General features: G+C 38.6%; 1 protein-coding gene across 1 annotated transcript in view; it reads right to left on the bottom strand.

The window, feature by feature from the left end:
- UBE2U (ubiquitin conjugating enzyme E2 U) overlaps positions 1-17,869 on the bottom strand; it is a 658,880-nt gene that overhangs the window by 466,634 nt on the left and 174,377 nt on the right. The window contains exon 3 of the mRNA XM_044085559.1: positions 10,129-10,221. Within this exon, the coding sequence (XP_043941494.1) occupies positions 10,129-10,221 (93 nt within the window). The remainder of the gene's footprint in view (positions 1-10,128; positions 10,222-17,869) is intronic.

Below are 17,869 nucleotides of genomic sequence, written 5' to 3'. Positions count from 1 at the left end.
AGTAATCCATAGCCAATTTGGAAAAGACAGGGAAAGACAGTGGGACAAGAGAACATGGCAGTGGGAAGGGGGAAGCAAACTCTCAAGTAGAATCCAGCTTGTCCTGGAGAGCAGGTTTCTGAGTAGCAGGAGTCTGAGCAGACTTAGCAGGAAGCACACTCCTAGATGCCTTCTTGCCATTAGGAGGAGGGCTTGACTGCCAATGAACAAAGGCAGATTTGGAAGGATATTTCCTCCAAAATCTGGGAATAGCAGAAACAAAATTATGTTTCAGTTCCTGCAAAGCTTTGCCCTTGTCCTGGACAGACTTGAAAAGCTCAGCAGCAGGAGCAGATCCAAAAAGGCTTTTATTATCAAAAGGAGCATCCAAAAGTTTGGCCTTAATGTCATTAGGCAAAGCCTGAAGACAAAGCCAAGAATAACGCCTCACAACTAAACCAAAAGCAGAATGCATGGAAGAGACATTGGCTGCATCATAGCTGCAGTAGATTTAGTGGCGGGCAACTTAAGAAACTAAGCCCAGCAGGAAAAGGCATGAATCCTTCCCCTCAGAGTCACAAAGGTCAGAAACCACCTTAGAGACTTGATAAAGAAGAGACAAAACATACCTGGTCATATCAGTCTGGTAGTTGGCCCTAAATAATAAATTAGCATCAGTGTAAACTGTCTTGCCCAGCCTTTCCATAGATCTACTATCCTTATCAAAGGAGAACAGTTTGGAGGGCAACAACTTGGATGGGTTGTCAGAAGAGACTGACAAAGAAGGGTCAGCATAAGAGTGTTTATAAAGAAATTGCATTCATCAGGCACTTTATAGAATCCATCTGGCTTCTTAGGTGCAGGAAAATCAGCCAAGAAGGTATCCAGAAGGGCAGCCAAAACATGAGGATCAGCAGATGGTTTTAGAGACTCCATCTGTAGGAGCTCGTAATATCTTTTTTAAATCTCAGAGACTTGAGAACAATCCCTCTTGAAATAATCTATCATAAAGGCAATGGTATCCCCAAAGCACAACTCTTCCAAAGGTAATCTAGACTTATGGAGTCCTCCTCCTCCTCTGAACTGTAGTTCAAGGGGAAAGGGATTTGGGAAGGGTAAGCCAAGGATGCTTCCTCTGAGTCGAGATACTCATCCAAGGAGGAATCCAATTCTCTAGGCCTCTCAAGTGGAGTGGAAGACCAGGGAGGAGCAGGAACAGAAACCCCTTGAGGAGGCTTTAAGGCCATCAAATAAACCCTGAGTGAAATCCTGCCATTCACACTGGGGATTATTAACAACAGGTGAAATATGCTTTGTTTTTTGTTTCTGTTTTTGCAGGATGTCAGACCCCTGGTGTGACTCAATAATGGTTGTAGGAATCTCCTCCCTTAGTAAGATTTGATGACTCCCTCTCAGTCCTTTCGATATTATCAGCCAAACGTCCCAGTCAATGTCAGGTACAGATTTCTGAAAAGCCTATGAGGACATGGAGAAGCCAGATCCATGCCAGTCTCTGACAGGTTCACGCTAGAGGAATCTGAAGCAACTGCAGGGCAGTCCTCCTGGCTTTCACCATCCCTGAGAAAGGCATCCAGGAGAGGCTGGACAGCAGCCTGATCAGGCCTAACTTTTTTGGCTTTCTTCTTAGCAGATGGCTGGTACTCAGGATGGGAGGATTCTGCTATAGCACTTTGAGCCAACAACTTAAGACACTGGCTTTCCAGGTATTTAGACAAGGAGGAGAGATGACTACATAGAGTCTTAGGCACAAGCGCTTGGCAGATAGAGCACTGCATATGATTGTGGACAGCTCTCAAACAAAACAGACACCAATCATGATAGTTCCTCATGGGGAATCAGCCTCCCACACTGACATTTTCCCTTTGTGTATGACATGAACACAACAACAACAAGAAATAGAAGAAAGAAAAAAACCTGAATGGGGCACTTATCTGAAACATGACTTGGTAACCAGCACAGTAAAAGGGCATTCACACCAATGTTAAATTACTGCATTTGGACTGGCGGTAAAGAAGTTCTGAATGTGTGCATCCATACATCACCTTTATGCCCTATGCCTTGCCCGGTTATCAGATGTATGATGCCTATGAGTGCCAAAGGATTTGGAATACTGGCTGTACATTGGGCTGTTCTTGCTAGGAGATCCCTTAGGTACACAATACTGCAACAGTGATATGTAAGGACATCAAGTGTGATGGAGAGAGGGAGCAGCTCCTGCAGAGGTGATCATTTGAACATTAACTGTTATGACAAGTTCACTTTCATAACTGTACTGTGTTCTTCATATTAATCATTATTACAGTAGTCTAAGTTATATGGGTAGATTACCATAGCTTAGAAAAACTGAGAAGTGGAAGGAGAAGGGTCCATGATCCCCTGGAAATGGTCTTAGTAAAACCTGACCTAGACCTTGAAAAGAAATCTAGCTTGTAGTGTTTTGTAAAAGTATGTGCAGACAAATTACTTCTTAAGGAAGCCCTGCCTCTGTGGAAAATGAGATATAGTTGACCCACTGTAAGAGCTTGCAACTGAGTTACTCTTCTTGTAGAGGTCAGAGCAGCCAGTAAAACTGTCTTCCACATTAAGAACCTCAAGTCAGCCAGATGAGCTGGTTCAAATGGAGCAAATGTTAGCTTCCCTAACATAAAATTAGAATCCCAAGGAGGAGCCACCAGTTTTCTTGGAAGTCTCTTATGCAATATCCCTTCCATTTTGAAATGGGAAGGCCTTGAAAGAGGGAATTCATGGGCAGCTATGCTGAAATAGCCAACAAATGTACCTTGATAGAGGAGTAAGACAGGCCATAGGAAGGTCATTCACAGAAATATTGTAAAGCTGGAGGAAACGCTAGCCCTGAATGGGTTCTGGTTATGTTGTTGGCACCAACTAGAAAACCTTTTCCATTTGCTAATATATGATTTTTAGTAGCGGACTTTCTTGCCTCCATTAGTACCTATTGCATATCATCAATAAACAGGTGCTTAAAAAATATGAAGACCCCGACATCCAGGCAGTCAGATGAAGTTGTTTGGGGAACGGATGTATCAAACAACCCTGTTCCTGTGTGAGTAGACCAGTCTGTCAGAAAGCTTGTGGAGATTGCCCTTGGTGGATTGCAAAAAAGGGAGAACCATTGTTGACTGTGCCTGAAGGAAATCACCACAATGATACTGAGGGATTCCTCCTGAATCTTCACATGTACCCTGAATACCAGTAGAACGTGTGACAATACATACAGGCAAATTCCTGTCCAAGGAAAACAAAATCCATCTGCCTTTCAGGCCTTCTTGCATGGAGTCCTAGAGCAGAATTTTGCCAGCTGATTGTTCATAGACAAGGCAAAAAGGTCTACTTGAGGAACTCCCCACAGATGGATCAAAGCTTGGAAGATCCAGGATCTAGTTTCCATTCATGAGGGTCTGCCTTTGTCCTGCACAGCTTGTTTGCCACAAAGTTTTGCTGACAGGATGTCTGTAAAGGTAAATTGTGCTACAAAGTTATACACCATGTTAACATAGATAGTGTGCATAGGGGGTAAGACCTGGTTCCCCCTTGCTTGTTTATGAACCACATTACTGTGGCATAATATGCAACAACTTGAAGAGGTCCTGGGGACCAAAGGTGATTCAGAGAGTTGTGTGCCTTTATAAAAGCAAGCATCTCTTTCATGTTCATGCGTTTGTGTCTGTCTTTGTTATCCTATATACCTTACACTTTTATCCCCTTGACATTGCTCTTCAAGCAAAGTCCAAGGCATCTGTGGTGACTGCCTGATTTGGAGCAGAATGGGAGACCAGAATTCAGAGATATTCTCATATCAATCATAGAATTAGAACTGGAACCTGAAAAGATAATGGGTGTTGGTGCTGGGACCAAAACGATTTCAGATATCATTCTCTTTCTCATGTGGAGTCTTGCCATAGATATCATGGGAATCATAGATGCCATGTGACCCAGAATCCTGAAGTATTCCCTTGGAATGTCTGAGTGGGAACACCCTGGAAGAGCTCTAAATATAAATCTATTTTCCTGGGAAAGACAAGCTCTTTTTACTGAGATGTCTAGCAGACACCCCAAGAACACAATCCTGTGTGGGGGAGTCAAAAAGACTTCTGAATGTTCTCTCAGAGTCCCAACCTGCATAGGAGATCTCTCACTTAAGTGAGAGATTCCTGACACTTTAGAAAAAAAACTCTGCAAAAATAAGCAATTCCTCTAAATATGGACAAACGTGGATAATTTACCGCTTGCAATGAATTATAACTGGAGCTAGACACTTTGTGAGCACTCTTGGAGCAGTGGATAGCCCAAAAGGTAAGGCAAAAAACTGATAATGTGATTCAAATGCATACAACTTTAACAAACATCTGAAGTCTGGATAAATAGGAATATGATGATAAGCATCTTTTACATCTAAAGTTACCAGAAAACTCAAATGAGGAAGAATTGGTAACAGGTTCTGAACTGAAAGCAGTTTGAAATTGGGCATTACAAAATATTGGTTTAGGAAAGAAAGCTCCAGAGCTGGTATCCAGGCATTTTCTTTCTTTGGCAACAGAAACCTTCTTAAGTAAAAAATTATTCCCAAGTGGGAATGAGGAACTGTTGCTATTACCCCTTGAGAAAATAAAGCATACAGATAATTCTCTGGAATGGAAGGATTTCTTCCCACTGCCATCTGCAAACTCTGCTGAATTAGTCTCAGAATCCATATGCCTGAAACAATGTGTTGCACACAGAGAAGTGCAGAGGTTCAGACTGCCAGGGGGAGGGAACAATGTTCCTTACATGCTCGTTTTGACTTATATGACACTCCTTTGTTGTGGGGATTTCTTGCTTTTTTTAGTCTCCTTGTCATTTTTTTTTTACAGATATCTACTTACCAGTATTCTGCTAGGACATTTTATTTTTGTTTCTTGCAAAAACTGGATGAGGAAGCAGAAAATCCCTTGGAAAATTTAGAGAAGGAGGGGAAAAATCTGAAACATTCCCTGTATTAACTTGCCCTTCTCATCTCATTTTTTTGTTAACTACTGTGGCAGAGGTTCCAAAAACGAAACCTTTATCTAAAGAAAAAATTAAAATCTCAATATTTACATCCTTTGGGAGGTACCGAGAACACCACAGCCAGGCAAACCTCCTGAATACAGTACCAGCAGCAACAGCCTTACATGTAGTATCTACCAAGCCATAAATATACTTTAAACAATCATTAGTGACCTAATATATTATAGAAACTAAACTACACAAAGCAGATTTTTCCTCAAAAGAAGGAAATGCAGATAATACATTCCTCATACTTTCTCAAATAGTCCAAAAACATTTAAAATATGAGCCTGACCATTCAAAATTTCAAAAAAATTAAATTTACAGCAGCATACACTTTTCCCCAAACTTATTAGTTGTTTTACCATCCTTATCAGAAGGGGCAGAACTTCAGTTAACAAAATGCTTGGCAGCAGCTGGATTAGGTCTGGGATGTCTGTATATAAACTTGAAAGACTGAGGAACTTTGTACATTCCACCTCCTTTCTTAGGTGCAGAAGGCTGGCTATCAGGGAAGTCACAGTCTGTGACAAACACATCCTCCAATGCTGACAGCACATGGGGGGGGGGGGGTGTGACCTTGAGAATCCTAGACAGAGAGACAGATTAAGACCATGCTCTCTTCTGAGTCTGAATCAGAAATCTGAGGAGAAAAACCTGTATCTGTCCCATCACATTCCTCTCTAGATTCAGTTTCTTGAATCTATTCAGTAAAGGAGGAATCCCTTTATCTTCTACCAGAAAGCACCTGATAAGAAGGGTTAATAGTCTGTACAAGACCTTGAACCAGACTTAATAACACTCCTCTCTGGTGAAACTGGAGCAGAAGAATATACATGTTTATTTTTCTGTTTCTATTTGACTGGAAAGCTTTGACAATTAGGATTATTAATGGCAACACCAACATCTCCAGAGAGAGGCACAGCCACCTGGATAACCAGGGGTATCTTCCCTGCTTCTTTTCTCAACACCAACAAAAGAAGCTCTCCCTTGCACACTGAGTGAACCTCAACAGCTGCAGAGGACATGACTAACCACCAGTCCACAATGACTGTATGAACAACACCAAAAGGATCCGAGGAAAAATGCAAATTGCTAACCCAGTGAGGTGGCAAAGGCTGTTTTGTTAACTTTTTCTTTTTGTGGCTAGAAGAAACACCAATCTTGGGTCTGGTAATTTGTTCCATGGTCAAGCCAAAAACAGTGCTTCTTTCCCAGGGAAACTAAGTAGCACAAACCAGTAAAATTTTAGAAGCTGTATAAAGTGACTTCCCAATAAAAGTACAGTAAAGTACTCTAATACACTACCAGCCTAAAAAAAGTAATATAATCACAGTTTCTCCATATAATAAATGGTTTTAGAATGTTTAAAATAACTTTTAAACTGTTAAACTCAAAAGTGTGCTGCCATGTAAAAATACAGCAAAACTGTAAGACAGTCAAAAACACATATCCTAGCTTAAAACACATTTTTCAAAACAGGAAAGTAAATTAAAACATTAAAAATAATAGGTGGAAAGGTTTTTCCCCAAAGGGAACTTATCTGTCCAGCAACAGAACAGCACAGGTTGACTGTCAATCCTTGAAAGCCTACAGGGGAGCACTCTCTTTTTAAACAGGAAAGCTCTGAAGGGCTTGGCACCCAAACCTGTCTTTTTAGTCAGCTTAGTTTGAGCTGACTAACAGTTTGAGCATTTGGAATGTGTCCTGAAACATTCATAGCTGTCTGGGGTGGTTGCTTTAATGACTAAGATATTTATATCACAAGAACAAAGTACAGGGTTTCACAAGAACAAAGTACAGGGTTTCTCACCAATAACAAAGTACAAGGTTTGATTCTCACATTCGGGAAAACATGGCTAGACTTAACAAGGCCCCCTGGGGTCATTAACCTAGTAATCACCTATGAGCTTATGAATTCTATTAAGATATAACCCACATACCTTAGGCTCCTCCAGCAGTGATTAATATGAAGGGCATCAGCAAATCTACAGAAACAAAAGTGACAGTGACCTAAACAATAAAGAAATTAAACTGGGTAAAAATTAATAGTGATTAGCTTAGAGTGTAAGCAAACAAAAGAGGGAACAGACCTCTCAGCTGTCCTTGTTTTGGAGGAGACTTCCTATGTTCAGGCCTGATTTACCCCTATATATGATGTACCTATTTTTGAGTTATATCCATATTTTCAGACTTGAATTACCTTTTCAGACAATTTTCGAAATCCTTCTTATTACCTATGATTTTTTTATGTTGCCTTGTACACAGAAACTGACACTGCACTTCCAACATACTAGTTTCACATAATTTAAATAAAGAGGATATATAACTCCCCTTTTCAGAAGCAAAAATAATGGCCATGTCTGGTAGAATTTTGCTAAACAGTTCATTAATGTCTACAGATTTTTATGCTGTTTCTTTCACAATGTGCTTTCATTTTTCCACCATTTTTGTCACGCTGTTTTTAATCGCATTTCTGAGTAGTATCCCGCATTCCTACTGGAAAGCAGCAAGAGTTGTCTGCATTCCATTTTAAATGTTATGCTAATCAGACATCCAGATTTGTTGGCTGGATATACCTACTTTCTAGGGCCTTTGTTTCTGTTTTCATTATCTGTAGGTTGAAAGCTGGTAGCACAATTGGAAATAAAATATTACACGGCACTTATCGCAAAGAGTAGATGAATTTTGTTGGTAATATGTCTACATTTCCTGTAGTCTGTATGAATACAACCTTGGGTCTGAAAATAAGTTATGGTTAGTGGGACTAATCCAATCAACAAAAGTAAGTAAATAAAATAAATATATACAGACAGCAGAAAAAGACAGCTTGATAGACAGATAGACCATCAGATAGACAGACAGACAAATAGCTGGATAAATGATTAAAGGCCTCTCAGTAAAGACAATATAAATGGAGAACAAGCTAAGTAGAAGATAAAAGATCAAAGCAACACTAAAACAGAAGATAAAAGATGGCTGTAGGAGAAAAAGGCACAAAAATAGCACCTGAGAGCAGGGGTAGGATGAAGAACATCTTCAGCACTGAAAAGCTAAGCCCACCAGAAAATGTTTTACAAAGTCTAACTTGAGGAGTTTTAAAAAGCAACACTGGTAAAATTCCTTTCAAGTTAATGGGTAGAACTCTCAGAAATAAACACAGAAGACACACAGTGCTAAAATGTTATTTTATAGGAAACAGAAAGCCAGGCACATTGAGTTAAACAACAAATACTGACTAAACGTCCAAATCTTGTGAGTCAATAATTTGAAGGAAGGAAGAAAAATTAAATAAAACTGAAGATTTCTCACTGAACCCCTACAGAATAGAAACCTGCTAATGAATGGTGAAGAGGAACTTATGATGGAAGTAAGTAAGACTATAAAGGAGGGAAAGAAGAGAAGGAAAAAAGGCAATGATAAAGGACGTATGGAGGGGAGGGGGAGTAAAACATTTGCATATAACGACTTGGGGCCATTCAAGGGGAGGGGGGGTAAAATGTTACCATATACCAACTTGGGGCCATTCAAGATGCAGCTACAATCTTTTATGGTGGGAAAGTAATGGAGAGGTAGGGGGACAGTCTTTTAGAAGACTGGGAAGGGAGTCAGCAGCTTAAGAAAGTTTTTTTTTTGTGCTAAGCAGTCCTTGCTGTAGTGAAGTCTTAGTTTTTGCAACCAGAGCTCTACAATATCAACTGTCTTATCCTTTACATACTGTTACTGCCCTGGACTTGTGTGTCATGTGCATTGGCACTTTTGCACATACAGTGCAAAAGTTTATGCTTCTAAATTGCTTTTGCACCTAGTATGCTTAACACAAACTTGAAAAGAAATGGTACGTGACTAGCTAAAATGAAAGACTATTCATTTATAATACCAAAATCAACTTCATTATCAACAATCAGTGTAGCCTCCCAAACCATATTACTCAGAATAACTACAGAGTCTGATATTTGTACTCAGGAAGTTGCCAAAAAAAAATCATCAAACACTAGGCATGTTATACACAGCCAAGCAATTCCTTACAAACAGTACCAGAAAACCTATAGCCTCAGCATTTCTACTCTGAACTCTCTCATAAGCAGCATCTGTTCCAACCAACCTACACACAAACCAAATAAAAAAAAACTTGAACAAACATAATAAATTTGCCACATATACAACCAAGTCTTCATCAATTCAAAAACTTCCAACCCCAGCTCTACAAGTTACAATTAAATGACTATTTCATTTCAACTGGTTATGTCATTGCTCTTCTTATCAAGGTGCTATCTCCTCAAACTCTAATAGGCATTCTATTATCTACTCTGACTCTCACTCTCCAATTAATCATCATCTAGATATGACACTCTCTATCACATCAGGGTGATTACCAATTAAGAGTTTAGATACTTGCCAGTCCCCCGATTACCTTGCATAATTGTCTGTTAGAATCTAGCAACATCTGCCACTTTCTTAAAATTTAAGCTTGCCTTTGCATCAGGAAAAATGTATTTTAAAGCATTTCTTTCCATACTGCTTCTATTCAGTTGCACAAACTTCTCCATCTGTCAAACCCTCCTTCTCAACACATAATTCACTTTTATTACTGTTACATTATTTATCATTAATTTTCATTCCTACACTTATCATCTCTTTCTTCATTTTCTTTGCTCAAACAATGCTACAAACTTTAACAATCTTTGTTTACAACTGTAATTACTGCCAAATGTTCTTACTGAATTTTCCAGTGTGTAAATGCAAATAGTATATTTTCTGTGCTTTCTCTTTCATTTTTAATGTACAGTTTCTTAGTTCTAAGATTAGTATTTTCTACTGTTCATAATGTAATTTTCCATACTGTGCACATTAAACACTTTGTATGTACTTGCTTATAAGGTTGCTACAGCTTTTTTTCCCTGGCCTTTGGTAAAAAAGGGTATCTTTATTTCTGAGTTGGACTTCCTGAGTAAATACATGGATATATATAAAATAAATAAGAATTAAATATTTGAGATCAGTATCTCATGACTCATACTTTTCACAAAAACAAAATACTGACAGGTTTTCTCCTTCAACAACTTTTACTAGTGAACTCACCATTTGGATGAAAAGGAATTGTGTTGAAATTGATAATAGGAGGAACACTGTTGTACTCTTCTGTATATCTAAATGACAGCTGAAAAACACCTCCTTTAATAAAAGAAAGAATAGCATGTTTAAAACAAAGAACAGTTCATTTTTATAAAAAATGACAATGAATTGTGGTTTAATAAATATTTGAATTTTATTACCAAATTTGTCAAGTTAGGCAAGCCAGTATCAAATGCACTGGTGGAAATGCACAAAAATGCATATGTTAATTAAAATAACAAATACAAACTTCAATTATTATGTATACAAATATCAACAAAACAGTACTGTGCTACCATACTGCAAAGTGTTGAAAGAACAGTTTATGAAAGGTGACACACCACGTATTTTGAACTATTTTCCTCAAGAGAATCCATCAATAACAAATACAGGTCAGTCACCTGGTGGTAAAACTGCATTACCACGGAGAAGAAAAACTTGCCACAGCTCTCCAACAGAAATTTGAGCTTGTCACCATCTCTTGAAAAGTAGTAAGCAGGAATTCCTTGAACTCTTTCGTGCCTTACCACAAAAATACACATATCTGAAAGACACCTGTAACTAATCCATTTATTAAAGTCATTCATCTTTTGCTTAAATTGTAATATTCTCACTGACAGTAGGATACTGATCAAAACTAATTCCTTCCAGTCTTAAAGGCATATTCAGAGAACTCCATCATGTCCTTTATGCTGTCTATACACACACACACACACACACACACACATATACATACATATACACATATATATACATATCTATCTCTCTCTCTCTCTTTATATATATATATATATATATATATATATATATATATATATATATATATACATATATATATATATAGTGGATATAAAAAGTCTACACACCCCTGTTAAAATGGCAGGTTTTTGATATAAAAAAAATGAAACCACAATAAATCATTTCTAAACTTTTCCCACCTTTAATGTGACCTATAACGTGTACAATTTAATTGAAAAACAAACAAATCTGTTAGGGGAAAAAATATGGAAAAAAAATGTACAATACGCTGGTTGCATAAGTGTGCACACCCTTAAACTAATACTTTGTTGTGTGTGCACACCCTTAAACTAATACTTTGTTGAAGCACAGCAACGCTGAAGGGGCTGCAAGAATTTCTGGCAAATACTGGTTGTATACTACAGGTGACAACAATTTCCCGTATTCTCCATATGTCTGGACTATGGGGTAGGGTTGCAAGACGAAAGCCTTCTCTTACACAGAAAAACATCCAAGCCCGGCTAAAATTTGCAAAACAATACATCAAGTCTCCCAAAAGCATGTGAGAAAATGTGTTATGGTCTGATGAAACCAAGGTTGAACTTTTTGGCCAAAATTACAAAAGGTACATTTGGCTCAAAAACAACACTTCTCATCACCAGAAGAACACCATCCCCACGGTGAAGCATGGTGGAGGCAGTATCATGCTTTGGGGTTTCTTTTCTTCAGATGCAACTTAGGCTTTAGTCAAGGTGGAGGGAATTATGAACAGTTTCAAATACAAGTCGCTTTTGGCCCAAAACCTTCAGACATCTGCTAGACAGCTGAAGATGAAGAGGAATTTCACCTTTTAACATGACAATGACCCAGATCAAGAAAGGAATGTCTTCACTGGTAGAAAATTAAAGTTTTAGAATGGCCCAGCCAGAGTCCAGACTGAATCCAATAGAACATTTGTGGGGTGACCTGAAGAGGGTTGTGCACAAGAAATGCTCTCACAATCTGACAGATTAAGCAAGTAAGAGTGGGGAAACATTGCCAAATCAATATGTGCCATGCTGACAGATTCCTACCCAAGAAGACTGAATGCTGTTATTAAATCAAAAGGTGCTTCAACAAAGTATTAGTTTAAGGTTGTGCACACACAACAAAGAATTAGTTTAAGGGTGTGCACACTTATGCAATTCAGCATATTGTACATTTTTTTATTTTTAATATTTTTCCCCTAACAGATTTGTTTGTTTTTCAATTGAATAGTACAGGTTATAGATCACTTTAAAGGTGGGAAAAGTTTTGAAATGATTTATTATGGTCTCATTTTTTATATCACAATTATTTTAATAGGGGTGTGTAAACTTTTTATATCCATTGTGTATATTTATATATATATATATATATATATATATATATATATATATATATATATATATATATATACACACACACACACACACACACACACACACACACAAACACACACACACACACACACATATACGTACATATATACACACACATGTATGTATATATACTTGCACACATACAAATGTACTCGTATGCGTGTGCACACACAGACATATGCGTGTGTGTACATACATATATACATATGCTCGTGTGTGTGTGCGATCTATGCCTGGCTTGCACAGGATCTGCAAACTCCACACTTACATGAGTCCTGCATATTCCTAAGTCAAACAGTGCCAGAAATACAAGGTCTAAGGACCTGAATTTTGTCTGAGACTTAACCAGAACATGCCGGAGATTTGTTTTTATTTATTTATTTATTTTACATTTGTTAACCGAGTTAGTCTGGCTGAGCTTTTGGCTCATTTTCAGCAGAGACCCAGGAAGAAAAGCTCCTCAGGATTAGAAAACAATTTATTAAATTTTAGTAACATAGTAGTAACAATCAGCTATAGGATCTTACAAGCAGAGACCTGGAGAAAAAAAAAAGCTCCTCAGGCAATTCAATTATACAGAGTATTAACAATTGGCAGACTAGTATGCGAGTTGTTACAAACAAGGTTTTAAACAATTAGAAGAAGAACATGTGACTGGTTACAATAATATTTAAGCTGCTTAGAGCAAAATGAGTTAATAGTTAGGTAGGCAGATGCTTATTTAAAGTGGGTAGGATCTAGTTGTATAGGAGTTTGGAAACAAGAAAGGAAAGTAAGAATGGCTAGTAGGCAGAGTATAGGAGACAGATTAGACAGTTAGGTTATTTTGAGACTGTAAGAATTTAGAGTGGTTGTAGATAGAGGAAGGGAAGAGGTAGAAGAGGCAGGGGAATAATGTTAGAGATACATTAAGAGTGAGGTGGTGAAATAGGTGAAAGGATGGTGGTTTCAGGGTGGTTGGCTACAGTGGCAAGACCACTTTATTTTTAGGTATCTCCTTGTGGCTAATTTGAAACTTTTGCTATGCTGAAGGGATTTTATTTCCAAGGGGAGTTGGTTCCAGGATGTAGCTGGGTTATAGTTATAGAGAAGGCAGCCTATTTTGGTTTTGGGTTTGTAGATGTCTAATAATTCTTGATTTGAGCTGCGTAGTGTCCTAGCAGGGGAATATTTGGATATGATAGTAGAGAGGCTGGGGCAGAAGGAGGGTAGATAGAGGATAGAGTGGATGATTTGTAGTTGGTATAGTTGGAGCAGCTGAGGGAATTCTAGCCAGTCTAGTTGCTGTAGTGCTAAGCAGTGATGTGACTTGTAGGTTTGGTTAGCTGCAAATCTGGCGATCTTATTATAGGTAGTTTCAAGCTTGGAAATAAGTGTAGAATTTAGGTTTGTGAATATGTGGCAGCTGTACAGGAGTGTTGGGAGTAATAAAGCCTGGGAGAGAGTTATTCGGGCAGTGTTAGTTAAGTATTTCTTGCTACGGAAAAGGTATCAAAGTTTCTGATGAGTTCTTTTTACCGAGTTAGTAATATGGAGATCAAACTTAAGCTGATCATATATTGTAACACCTAGCAATTTAGTACTAGATTCAGCTGAAATGATAGTGTTGTTGCAGGATAAGATGGTAAATGTTCTTTTGAGTGTGGTGATGTTTTTAGGGGAAAAAAAGTAGGAGCTTAGTTTTTTTTGGATTAAGTATTAGTTTGTTATCACTAAGCCAAGTCTCAATGGTGTGGAAGGATGCCTGGGTAGTTGAGTGGAGGTCAGTTGGGTTGTCAGCAATGGTTATAACAGATGAGCCATCAGCATATTGCACAAGAAATCACTGGGGACAAGAGTAGAGCAAGTTGATGAAAATATTAAAGAATAGTGGTCCAAGTATGGACCCTTGGGGGACTCACACTTGTACAGTGAGAGGGGGAGGATAGCGCAGAGAGCCATTTAACTGATTGCTAGTGGGTAGAGTGATAGCTGGAGTACCAGGAGATAGTAGAGGGAGAGAAATGTAAGTTGGTGAGTTTATCTAGAAGGAGCGGGTGAGAGACAGTGTCAAAGGCTTTAGAAAGGTCAAGGAATAGGCATGAGACAAGTTTATTGTTATCACGAGCTAGGGAGACTATGTTGATGAATGATATGAGTGCAGTAGTTGTACTATGCTTGGGATGGAAACCATGCTGTGTGGGTGTGAGAAGGTTTTCCTGGTGAAGGTAATGCATTTCTCTAGGATTTTTGAGAGTGGGGAGATTTAGATACATGTCCAGAGACTGTCCCTCCTATGAACAGGCTTTCCTTCCATTTGAAGCTGTTTGTCTACTACCCAACTAAAGTGCAACTGAGACCAGTGGATGGAGAATAAAAACTTTACACCAGGTCTGGTACCCATTTCCTATATGTGGTTGTCCTATTCCCAGGTTTTCTCATACTATCTAGTATTCCTACATTCCTATAATAATGCTGTCTATATCTACCACTCTGCATCTCTATATCACTCAACCGCAGCTCAGACTCCACCACCTGTCCTATTATCCACCTACTCTTCTTTTTCTCTACCCCATATAACACTCATCTCTAACCTACCTTCTTCCGTTGTTTTTTTTTTTTTTTGATTTTAACGGCCTTTCACGACCATCCCTCAGCCTCAAGGTATGGTATTTGTCTCACTCCAGACCTGCAGTAAACTGAAAGAAACCCTACATTAGAAGTTCTAAACATCTGGCACCCAACAAGTGACCACATCCACCTAAGTGAAGCAAAGTATGTGTGAGCAACATAACCTTTTCTGCCTAAAGTTACTGTAATATTTGAAATATCTCATAACACTGCAATTAACTCGCCCCCCACCCCCTCCCCTTCCCTCATCACTTCTACTGAATAGTCATTTGTGCTTTATCTGTCCAACCTTTTTCCTGAAGTAGCTGCTACCTTCTTTCAACCCCTGCTGTACAACGTGCTCTCTCTATTTCTCTCTACTTTGCTTTCTCTCTACCATAACTCTTGCAAACACATATTCTGTGCTTCTCCTGCTTTCTTTCATCTATCAATTACACCAAACTCCCCTGGTTATATAGTTTTCTACCTTAAATACTTACCTCATGCTCTGAAAACTAGCGTCTACCTTCGCAGATTATTTCTCTCCAGGTCCACTAACAGCTCGGGGTGTAGCCCCACTCCATTCGTCCTTCAGGCTCACTAACCCCCCCCCCATTTCCACCCATCCACCACACAATTAAATTTATACTTATAAAAATAAAAATAAAAACACAAAAATCACAAACTGCACCAAACTGCTTAATGAAGAGCTGAAGCAAAAGGCTCCCAAATACTAAGCGCTTTCACCATCAACTGATGGCTTCTACAGAGTAAAAGGAGCACATAATCACAGGTTTAATAGTTTTTATTAGTTTTTACCCTGTTGGGTACAGTTTGTTTTATAAATTTATACTTACTATAACTCCTCCCCCTTCAAACAACCAACCAATCCAAATCATAACATCCTAACTCTTACCGTTAACACCTATAACTTAAGACTTATTCCACCTATCTACCAAACTCTATGCTCAATTAAAATTGTTTCTCCAAACCCCTTATCAACAAACATTCTAATCTATCTTAACTATAAAATATCTGCTAACATGAAAACTCTACCTCCCCTCTGACTCTTACTCTGAACTTAACCTACACTTACATCCCTCATATAAAAATATGCCTTCCACACTACACTATAATATCCTTCTATTACCTCTAACCATCTCACTATATATACTAGCACAACTCACATCCCTTGAAAGCTCTACAATACACCTCTCCTTCCAAACATGCACTCAAACCACACCTCCTATGGCACATATAGACATTTTCTCTCACATTACTGCAGACCTAATTGAATTTCACTACATTCACCTCAAAAAACATTTGTCATATCCACTCCCATCAAACCTATAATACCCCCTCACACTGTAAAAACCTCCACTTCCAAAAATTTCTCCCTTAACCATCTCACTAACCACCTCCTTCAGCCCTTACAGTGTGGGGATATACAACCCACCCCTGGCACATCAACATTTAACCACCTGCACTCTTTCTTCCCCCTCCATAGACATATTTTTGTCACTATAAACATACGCAGTATTTGCAATAAAATCACTCACTTCCATGCATGGCTAGCACATTACTCTCCCAACATAGTTGCAGTCACTGAACCTGGCTAAAGACACAAATTAAGAACTCTGAAATAGTCCCATCACGTTACAATATCCTAAGAAATGGTAGAACCCATAAAAAAGGAGAGGGGGTGCCACTAATCTACCGCAATACCTATGCTGTCTCTCCCTTAGTCAAACCAGTGCGATCCTTTGATAATGCTGAATTTCTTTTCACTTCTCTGCAGCTAAATAAATCTAAACAAATGTGTGCGTCAGTAATCCACTTACCTCCTGGCCAAAACATCACTATCCTTGAAAACTTCCTTTCCTGGAAAACCACTAATATTAGCAATAAAATTGTAATTACGGGAGACTTGAACATTAATTGGCAAACCTTTATGACCGACTCCCCAGAAAACAGCATCAACCTCCATGGCTTCACACAGCTCATTACCACCCCTATCAGGCTACAAAACAACAAACCCTCAGGCAGTACCCTAGAATGGATCAGAGCCCTACAACTACACTAACTCAAACACACTCCCCAACATCCACCTGCCAGCTTATACACACAGAATCTGCCAACAAGATTCCAAATCTCATACCTATAAAACTATTAGAAATCTTACCAGATATAACCAACAGACATTTAACAATATCTTAAAATCAATCAACTGGTCCTCCCTAAAAACTTTACCTCTAAATGATGCCATCTACTTTTAACAAAGTCTTTCTTGATACTGTTTATAGCTTAGACCCTATGTGAACCAAACAAATAAAAATCAATCAATCATGCACCTTGGCTCACCAAAGCCACAAAAAATGATGCAAACTAGAGACCAAGCATGGAAAAACTGGCTTAGAAACAAAAGTGATACCAACCTATTAACACACAAATAACTATACAACAAATCTAAAAAAGTAGTTATCTCAGACAAAAAAAAATATTTCTCTAAACAGCTTACCAACCGAAACAAAAACCCAAAAAGGTTTTGGGACTCTCTCTCTAAACTCCTTAGCCCTGGATCCACTCAAAACCCTTCACCAGACCCTGATAAACCTCCATCTGAAATAGCCAACATGTTTAACTCACATTTTATAGACAGCATACTTAAACTTATAAACAGTCCTTCCTCTCCACAAAATCCCCCCAAATGACCCACCAAACAAACAATCTTAACAACATAAACAACCCTACCACACACAGCCACACAGCTACCACGTCCATACCTACATTTCCTTTACAACCTATCCCCACCTCTCTAATTCATAAACTTCTTGTTAAATTAAAACCTTGCTCCCTCTCCTCAGACAACCTCCCTTCAGAGTACCTAAGACTTGACATAGACTCTGTTGCCTATCTAGTTATAATAATTAACCTTAGCTATGTACAACTAACCCAAGTTCATAAAGTAATATACAAACCTG

This window comes from Protopterus annectens, chromosome 10.part0 (assembly GCF_019279795.1).
Source record: "Protopterus annectens isolate FY-2018-M chromosome 10.part0, PAN1.0, whole genome shotgun sequence".
Taxonomy (NCBI): domain Eukaryota; kingdom Metazoa; phylum Chordata; order Ceratodontiformes; family Protopteridae; genus Protopterus; species Protopterus annectens.
This window is presented reverse-complemented; position numbering and strand designations above follow the sequence as displayed.